This window comes from Caloenas nicobarica, chromosome 30 (assembly GCF_036013445.1).
Source record: "Caloenas nicobarica isolate bCalNic1 chromosome 30, bCalNic1.hap1, whole genome shotgun sequence".
Lineage (NCBI taxonomy): Eukaryota > Metazoa > Chordata > Aves > Columbiformes > Columbidae > Caloenas > Caloenas nicobarica.
In genome coordinates, this window is record NC_088274.1 from 1879003 (window position 1) to 1888537 (window position 9535).

At 51.1% G+C, this 9535-nt stretch overlaps 1 protein-coding gene across 1 annotated transcript; it reads left to right on the forward strand.

Moving 5' to 3' along the window:
• The first annotated feature begins 850 nt into the window (after window positions 1–850).
• LOC135999891 (olfactory receptor 14J1-like) lies at window positions 851–1783 on the forward strand. Its single transcript, XM_065653464.1, has one exon. It carries the CDS (start codon window positions 851–853, stop codon window positions 1781–1783), a length of 933 nt encoding a protein of 310 aa, XP_065509536.1.
• The last annotated feature ends 7752 nt before the right edge of the window (window positions 1784–9535 follow it).

Genomic DNA, 9535 nt, shown 5'->3' on the forward strand with positions numbered 1-9535 from the left:
TGACTCTGCTCTGCCTGTCCTGCTGGGCTCACCAGCTGCCCCCAGAAAGGCCCAGCTCTGCTGTAGGATCCCAGGAGTGCTGAGCCTTTCCTTGGGGTCCGCACTCTCCTGCCAGAGTCCTTTGCTTCTCTCGGTGAGGGGTCATGTCCTGCTGTCTCCATCACATCTCCACCTCTGGGCTGGGACAGAGAAGAGTTTGCAGATCTGCCCTTTCAAACAGGGCTCCCTGCTCCAGTGTGAGTCCAGTTTTGGGTTTTCTTTTAAAGAGAGGTTTGTTTATGAAGTTGTTTTTAAGGCAGCACAAGTGAAAGCACAGGACAAATGGGTAAAAGCTTCTCTCCTAACTCACACTGAGCCACAGAGAGGTGAGCCCTTTTGCCTGTCCTGTCTCAAGACTCTTCACATTTTCAGTCATATATATGAGGATTTCAACCCCTACAAAAATCCAGTCATGAGATGTGATGGTGGAAAATTAAAAACACAGAGAAAATCCTAATAATGACATGCTAAGCCTCTGCTCTGCAGCCCATGCTCTTAAGTGTCAAGAGAGCAGGTATTGAAGTTTTTCATTAACGGTGCATAACATATGACATTGCTTGTGAACATCAGAGCTCTCAAACCAGCTCCCCTAAGTCTCCGCTGCAGCAGGGCAAAGCTGGCTGCTGGGCCCCAGATGAAGAGAGGTCCTGCTCCTCACAGCACACTCGGCCAGCACATAGCAGAGAAAGGAAATGCATTTCAAATGGGGCTGGGCGTGAGGAAAAATGGAGTGGCTTTGCCCAGAGGAGTATGTCCTGTTTTTAAGATGTCATTTCCTTTTTGGAAGAGTCCCCACAGCAAGAAACAACAAATGTCCAACAGCAGCTCCATCACCCAGTTCCTCCTCCTGCCATTTGCAGAGACACGGGAGCTGCAGCTCTTGCACTTCTGGCTCTTCCTGGGCATCTACCTGGCTGCCCTCCTGGGCAATGGCCTCATCATCACCACCATAGCCTGTGACCAGCACCTCCACATCCCCATGTACTTCTTCCTGCTCGACCTCGCCCTCCTCGACCTGGGTTCCATCTCCACCATTGTCCCCAAATCTACGTCAAACTCCCTCTGGGACACCAGGGTCATCTCCTATGCAGGATGTGCTGCACAGATCTTTTTCTCTATCTTCTTGTTCACAGCAGAGTATTCTATGCTTACCATCATGTCCTACGACCGCTACGTTGCCATCTGCAAACCCCTGCACTACGGGACCCTCCTGGGCAGCAGAGCTTGTGTCCACATGGCAGCAGCTGCCTGGGCCACTGGGTTTCTCACTGCTCTGCTGCACACGGTCAGTACATTTTCACTGCCGCTCTGCAAGGGCAATGCCCTGGACCAGTTCTTCTGTGAAATCCCCCAGATCCTCAAGCTCTCCTGCTCAGATGCCTACATCAAGGAAGTTTTGCTTCTTGTAGTTAGTGCCTGTTTAACTTTTGGCTGTTTTGTTTTCATTGTGCTGTCCTATGTGCAGATCTTCAGGGCCATGCTGAGGATCCCCTCTGAGCAGGGACGGCACAAAGCCTTTTCCACGTGCGTCCCTCACCTGGCCGTGGTCTCCCTGTTTGTCAGCACTGGCATTTTTGCCTACCTGAAACCCCCCTCCATCTCATCCCCTTCACTCGACCTGGTGGTGTCTGTTCTGTACTCGGTGGTGCCTCCAGCAGTGAACCCCCTCATCTACAGCATGAGGAACCAGGAGCTCAAGGGTGCCCTGTGGAAACTCATATCTTATTGTTTTCTGAAGCAATAAACTGCCCATCTGCTTCTACATAAGAGTTTTAATGTAGCTAATTGCAGGGCCATCCTGTCACCTGGTTTTCTCTTGTTGGTTGGGTTTTTTATTGCGATAATTTTGTCATGCCCTTTCTAATTCTCTCTCTGCTTTTCTTTTATAACCACTGGCTATGTAAATGAGGAGCCGTGCTCTCCTTGTCTCTTAAACAAAATAAACATTCCTGTAGTAAATTGTTTTTCACTATATCGTTCCTCCAATGCCTTTTTGGAGGTTCAGGGAAAATTCCTGTGTGCATGGGTGGAGGGGAAAAGAGTCCAGCCTGGCAGCCCTGCCCGGGAGCACCAGCGCTTGGCCTTCCAGAGCTGTTCTCGTTCCACTCCCACACTCTCCTTCTCATCCCTTGTGTTGGTGCAAGGCCTGAGTGCTCTGGCAGCCTGGTCACCGTCCTGCTGTGTGTGAGTCCTGTGAGCGCAGGCAGGGACAGGCAATGGGCACTGCTGTGACAGAGCTGGCCTCAGAGCAGCCTTCCATGAAGAAAGCTGACCTCCTGAGGACACTGCCTGAAGGTTTAGGTCTTTTTCCAGAATTTCTCTGAAGAACACGTCCAAGAAAGTGGCCCACAGATTAAACACCAAAGTACAGCTAAACAGTGTGTGTGTGCAGGGCTGGGCACACAGCAGTGTCCTCTCACAGCCAGGCCTCCTGCCAGAGACCTGCAGGACCAGCAGAGCAGGGTCTAGGCTGTGCCCGTGTGCACTGGACACCCTGTGGAAGCTGCCCCAGGACAATTGTCATGGACTGGCCCTCACAGCCACCATTGCCAGCACTGGCCTCTCACCCACAGAGGGACATGGAATGAGTAGGTTAGCAGTCCATGTTTGCATTGTACAGATGAGATGTGAGCACGCACACCATGTACGTGAGGTGACATGAACGCGAGTGAGCACAAACACCATCAACTATTCCTTGGGGTTCCATGAAGGCCTGTGGCACAAAGAAGGCCTTGAGGTCACTTCATATTGGGAGGAACACCCCATGGGAAATCACCTGAATGCAGCCCTGGGATGTGCTTCCTTTAACTGAGGTCCCCGTGTCCATTCCTCATGACGTGGGACATCTCAGATGAGTGCAGAGCAGGGGGACACACCACAGGGCTGAGGTGTCTCCCGTCCCTTGGGAGTGGCAACAGGAGGCCAGAGAGACACTGTGACTCCTGCCTCTGTGTGTGAAAGGGACAGACTCTGTCTGTGAGCATCCCTGGGTGCATAAGGAGTCCATGAGGCCAGCTCAGATGTGGACACCTGACAGAACCCTGACATTTCTGTGTGTGACTCCAGGAACCAACAACACAGGCCCAGTGAGACTGATCTCAGCTGCCTTGGACAGGCTCACTGCAAGTGTTGCTGTCTGCTACGTCACCCTTGCCCGTGATTCTGGATTGTGCTCTCATAAGAATCAGGGTAATTAGAAAGGTTCTGGGGTCTTTGGAAAAGGCAGACGTCAAAGCCATGTTCAAGAAAGGCAAGAAGAAGCATCGGGAGAATTGCAGGTTAGTCAGCTGCCTCTGTCCCTGGGAAGGGGATTGGACACATCCTCCTGTAGAATGCGATTTTAGCTCTTTTGAGGGTGATGCAAAGGTGGGCGGAGGCCTTGAACAACCTCCCCTGGTTCACCCGGCCTTGAGCAGGACAGTGAGACAAGATGAGTGAGACAAGGGCTCTCTTCAAGCAAGGCAAGGAAGTGAGATGGGTGTCTACAGCCTGCAGGGAAAGAGGGGCAGGTGCAGGACTGTGTAGAACACGCTTCAGTCTTGGTCAGGTCCTGGGGGCTAAGGAGGGGGATGGATGGGTGTGGTATTTTGAAGGTCAGTTGGGTCTCAGACACTCATAATCCAGTCAGAAGCGCGTGGCTGTGAAGGGGACTGTGGGGTCATTTCTGTCTCTGGAGGTGACAGCCCAGCAGCAGGGACATGGCTGAGAAAGAACCTCGGCCTGAGTACCCACAGGCCCTACCCAGGAAGAGGCCTTGGAGACGGGCTGTCATGTCCATCCCACCTGAGTTCATGACGGGACAGCAGCAGGAACATGGTCGTGTCTGTCAGAGAAGCTGAAAGGCCAGCAGCAGTGCTGGGATTTAGAAGATCATGGTGAGGTGACTTCTCTCTGGTCAAGTGCAAGACCACAAGAAGACTAACAGGTTGGGTTCCCTTTTTGAATTGCAGTTTCTGAAGGTGGTAAAGCTTTCTCAAGCAGTGGGAAAAAGCAGCAGAGAAAAAAAAAAGCCACCAAGTACAGATTGGGAAGTGGAGACTGGTTATCAGGAGGAAGAAATGTCCCTGGAAGGGCAGTGCTGTGGTGCAAGAGGTCACCCAGAGGGAGCTGGATCAGCCCATGGTTTGTGTTCTAAAGAACAGCCAGTGAGGGTGCAGACACGTCAGTGAAGGAACAGAAATGCTGGGGTGAGAGCAGGTGGGGAAGGGAGATGGGTGTCTACAGCCTTCAGGGAAAGAGGGGCAGGTGTATGACCATGTAGAACAGCTTCTGGTGGAGATGGCAAAGGGTGCTGGCAAGGCTGAAAGGCACCAACACAACCCAGGTCTCTTTCCCCTTGACCATGGCAGTTGTCTCTGCCACTGAGGCCAAGGAGAAGACATGTTGTCCTCACAGCATTGGGGCCTCGTTGCTTCCTTGGAGCCGCATGGGGAAGCTGGAAGTTGTTGTACCAGTGTTGTCCTTCCCTCGGCCTTGCACACCCACATCCCACGGTCCCAGCAAGAGCCCTGAGCCGTGTGTGAGGGACAGGATCCCCCTTCCCATTGCCTGGAGGTCAGGGCTTCTCCTTTCTGCTTCAGAAAGCAAACCAAGGGGTTTCTCAGCATCAGAGCCACCTGCACAGGGCCTTGGCCTACCTGTCATCACATCCTCCAATTATCTGCTCTAACGAGTCTCTGGGGAGGCTTTGTCAGGAACAGCCCTCAGTGGGGCCCATTAATGCTTCAAGGAACTTTGGGGTTTGCTTTTGCCTTTGGCTCCTTGAGAGCTTTGTTGAGTCTCTTCTCAGTAACTGATGTTCATGGACTCAGCCTCATATACTCCATGGGCTCATTAAAATGTTTCAAGCTCTGACAAGCCATGTCTCTTCCATCATTTTCTTCAAGTATCGAAGACTCGTAGAGGTAATTAGAAAAGTTTCAGGGGGGCAGGTAAAGAGGTTATTTAGGATGAGCACTAGGAAGAAGTGAGAGAAGAATTCTCCCATGGATACTGGTGCAGAGTGTCTCCTGAGTAGGTTGGACAGGTGGGAAAAGCAGTCCCTTGAGGCCAGACACGGGATGGACACCCTTGCTCCTCACCTCTCCAACCTCCCTGTTTTGCTCATTGGCCCCCTGGCAGTTACGTCACTTTTCTTTACATCAGATTCTCCACTCAAGTTTGCACCTGATTGTTACAGCTTCTCTCCATGAATTACTTCATGCTTTCCTTAGAGATCTAGATTTAAATAGGCACAAAGAGGCTTTTTTAATTGGCAAAAGCAAAAAAGATAATGAGAAAGAAAACACAACAGAACAAAATGAACAATAAAATATACTCTGTCGTTAGTTTAAGCGACTTCCAGTGAGGTCCATCACCACAATTGAAGAGTTGCCTACAGGGAGTATGAGAGTGACAGCTGAAAGACAATTCAGCTTTACCTGCCTGAAGCTCAAAGCAGAGAAAGGTGACAGGCTCTGGATGAGCAAAGAGTGAGAGGAGAAGAACCTCTGGGGAGCAATGGAAAGTGCAAATGTCCAGACTGGCTTCTGAAGAGACGACTGCAGACATGGTGGGTTGAATAAGGACAGGTAGAAACACCTGGATGTTCAGGGGGATTAAATACACAGTATCATAGGCAGAGTTCTGGAAATACAAGCACAGGGTAACTACAATATTTCTTCTCCTGCAATTCATACATATTGTAAAACACCATATTTTGGCAGGACAGAAATTCATGGACATTTTATTTAAAACATTGAATCATTTCAGCTGATGAGTGAGTTGTGGGTTTGTATTGTTTGTTTGTTTTTTTAAAAGAACTGAGAGCAGTTGTCATGTTTTCAGGCAGAGCTCCATGGTCTGACCATAAGCCCGCAGTGCAAACCTCCAGAGGCCCCAGGGTACCTGAGGTATCTGCCTGGGACTGGCAGTTATCACAAAAGACTGATAGAGCCCTGTCGCTTCCATCATGTACAAATGGTCTTCAAGACTTTTATGCTTAATCAGATAAGTTTCAAGGGTGTAGTGAAGGAAGAAGGTACAGAAAGAGCACTCTCCCATTGATACTGAGGCAGAGTGTCCCCTGAGGAGCTGTGGACAGGAAGGAGCAGCAGTCTGCCTGAGGTCCATCACTGTATGGAGAACCTGCTCCTCACCTCCCCAACCTCGCCATGTCTCTCTGTACACTTGACTGTGTCAGTGGAAAATATTCATCCATATGACAGACATAAGGTTTAGATCCCTCCCAGACATCTCCTCATCTCCCCAGTTAGCCCAGAAAGAGACACACACACACACACACAAATGGGTCTGGGATGGACTATTCTTGAGCTCGAACATCACAGAATCATAGAATATCTCGAGTTAGAAGATCCCCATAAGGATCAATGAGTCCGGCTCCCCGCTGCTCGCACAACCACATAACACTAAACCACAAGACAAAGAGCATCGTCCAGACACTCCTTGACCTCTGACAGGCTGGGAGCCGTGACCACTTCCCTGGGGAGCCTGTTCCAGTGACCGACCACCCTCCAGTGAAGAACTTCCTCCTAATGTCCAATCTGAACTTCCCCTGACGCAGCCTCATTCCATTTCCACCTGTCCTGTTCTCACTGGTCACCCGAGACAGGACATTGGCCCCTCACCTCTGCTGCCTCTCTGAGGAAGGTGCAGACTGTGATGAGGGCTGTCCTGCTTTTCGTTAAAACAAGACTAATTCTCTTTTGGTGAATTTTCCTTTCAGCTTAAGCTCTTCTAAGTAACTGCATATTTCTGCAGTTGGATGCATGTTTTTCAAACACGGTCTGCTCCAGAGCCGACAACGGCCAATATTGACAGTTTTACTGAGCTAACAGTAGGGCTGGTATGCAGAAAAGGCCTAGGACTAGATCTTATTGCCATAGCAGCCAACATCGCTGGTGAATCTCTTATGTCCCATAAGTGAGGGGGTTGTACTTGCAGGGAGGGGTGGACAGGACGAGTGATGCCAATTGAAAACCGAGTTGTTCCATGCCATCCACGTCATGCACAGTTTAATGCTGGGAGATCACAAGGGTCTCAGGCTCTTGGTGCATGGCCGGCATCTCAAGAGGAGCCTGCCTGTTGTTCTGCCTGCAACCCTGATCGTGGTTCCAGTCCTTGCATCCCTGAATCCTGTTCCTGTGAACTGCAAAGTCCAGTCCAGGACTTCCTGATGTCTTCGCTGCAGCCTCTGCTGTGACACCAGCCCCTGTGGCAGCATTTTGGCTACTCTGGGTAATACAATATTGGTTTTGTATATTTTGCCTTATTTGTCTCATTATTAGTATTACGAGGAAAGTTTTAATTTTTGTCTTGTTTTGTTTTATAAATCTATCCAAATTGTAAGTCTTTCTCCCTTTTCCTCCTTTTCCCTTTCCTTAGTGAGGAAGGGAGTGTGGTCAAGAGAGAACATCAGCCACACTTTATTGTTGCCACTGTGCTCGGTGCTGGTGAGGCCGCAGCTTGAATCCTGTGTTCAGTTTTGGGCCCCTCATCAGAAGAAGGACATTGAGGCACTAGAGAGAGTGCAGAGGAGGCGACAAAGCTGCTGAGGGGCCGGAGCACAAGTGTGATGAGGAGCGGCTGAGGGAAGTGGTGGGTTCAGCCTGGAGAACAGGAGGCTGAGGGGAGACCTGATCGCTGTCTACAACTGCCTGAAAGGAGGTTGGAGCATGGAGGGTGTTGGTCTCTTCTCCCAAGGAGCAAGTGAGAGGACAAGAGGAAATGGCCTCAAGTTGTGCCAGGGGAGGTTTAGACTGGAGGTCATTAGGGACATGGGTTAGTGCTAGAGTTGGGTTATGTTTGGACTCCATGAACCTGATGGTCTCTTCCAACCAAAGCGATCCTATGATTCTATGGAGAGATGATCTGAAGGCAGGTCAGCACCAGACCCTGAGGCTGTGCCGGAGGTGGGCACATCTGGCTCCTCCCAGCAGGATTTTGGAAAGTCCCTTCCCAGCTGTGAGCGCCAGGCCAAGGGCACAGGGCAGAAACAGCCCCCACCCCTGAGGGCCCTGGCCCCCAACTGGCCTCTGTCCCCAAACTACTCAAACTTCTGAACAGGCTCTGCCTCTACCTGAATGATCTTCAGTTTTAAGAAAATGCCAAACAAACGTGTCCTTCTGGATGAGGATGGAGCAGGTTCAGGTCCAGGACCAGGGCTGCTGCAGGAGCAGGTGTCTCCAGCACAGACAGGCTGGGGGGACCTGTCGACCTCGGCACCCCTGGGCCCCACCATGGCCCAGTTCAGCAGCCCTGGGCCCGAGGGCTCAGCCCAGGGACAGCCCCACAACCAGGGTCAGAGCGGTTCCTGCTGCTGCCCCGAGGGTCACCAGCCCCAGTCAGCCCTGGGCCAGAGTGCAGGTGTCTCAGCTGGGCTGAGGTGGAAGGGGCTGGAAACAGCTCATCAGGAGGAGGCGATGGGAGAAGGTGCAGCGTGTGTGTGGCAGCGGGGATGAACTGACACCCTCAGTTTGGTATCTGGATCAGTGCTGGGCTTGCACATGGACTAAGCCCCAGCTCAGAGCACAAATTGCTGTTGCCAGCCCTGGGTGCCAAGCGCTGTTGCTGCTCTCTCCTCCCTGGTGCCACCCAAGCGCACGACTGCCCTGCCTGCTCCTGCCTTGGGGCTTGGGGAACTCGGGGTCAAAAGGAAAGACAGACTCGTGTGGTTATGGGATCTCTGAAGTGTCCTGAGATTGCTTTGCTAATCACTCTGTAACGGTTCCTGAGCTATTAATTCAATTATAGGCACAGAGAGGCAAATGAGCCATGAACCACCTTTCCAGTTAAGGTTTCCTTCTTAGAAAAAAACACACTTCCATTTTCTCATCGGCAACACACTGAAAGATGGATGCTGAAGCAGCATTGGCCTCTTGTGAAAACAGGTAACAACGGATGGTTCCATTGATCCTTAGTTGCTTCCTGCACAGGAAAACTGTCCATTAATTTTATCTTTGGTGTACAGGCAGGGCCTTGATGATGTTCCTGTGGAGACAGCAAGCATGTGGATGTCAGGCTTTCTGCAGATTTGTGACTGAGTTTTCCTGTTTTCCCTAATAAGGAAAATCTTGCTGTGGACTCCTGAAGTCTCCCATAAGCTGATGGGTTCAGAGAAGGATGGGGAGCTGCAGTTAGCTCAGGGAGGACCAGTCAGCATCACAGGCAAAGCAGACTCGAACTCAACTTGGTGAACATTAATGGAATTTATTGGTAGATGAAACCAGCACCTCTCCCCCGTCTTTGGGCGGATCACCATGCACCCTGAACCGATACAGGCAGGTGTGGTCCGGGTGGCCCCAGTTGCTCAGCACTTGCAGCTGGATGTAATTCACGACCCCAGGGAGCTCGTTCTGAAATGACAAGAAGAAATGAGTCGCCTTTTCCTGTCTGGTACGTGACCACTGACAGAAGTGCCGCAGCCATGGCCTCGTTCAACAGCTTCCTTCCAGCTGCCCCGCGAGGGCTTTGGACCTGTCGTGGGCAAGATGTTTTT

Coding starts and splice junctions, on each gene's coding strand:
- LOC135999891 (XM_065653464.1), top strand. CDS start 851: ATGTCCAACAGCAGCTCCATCACCCAGTTCCTCCTCCTGCCATTTGCA.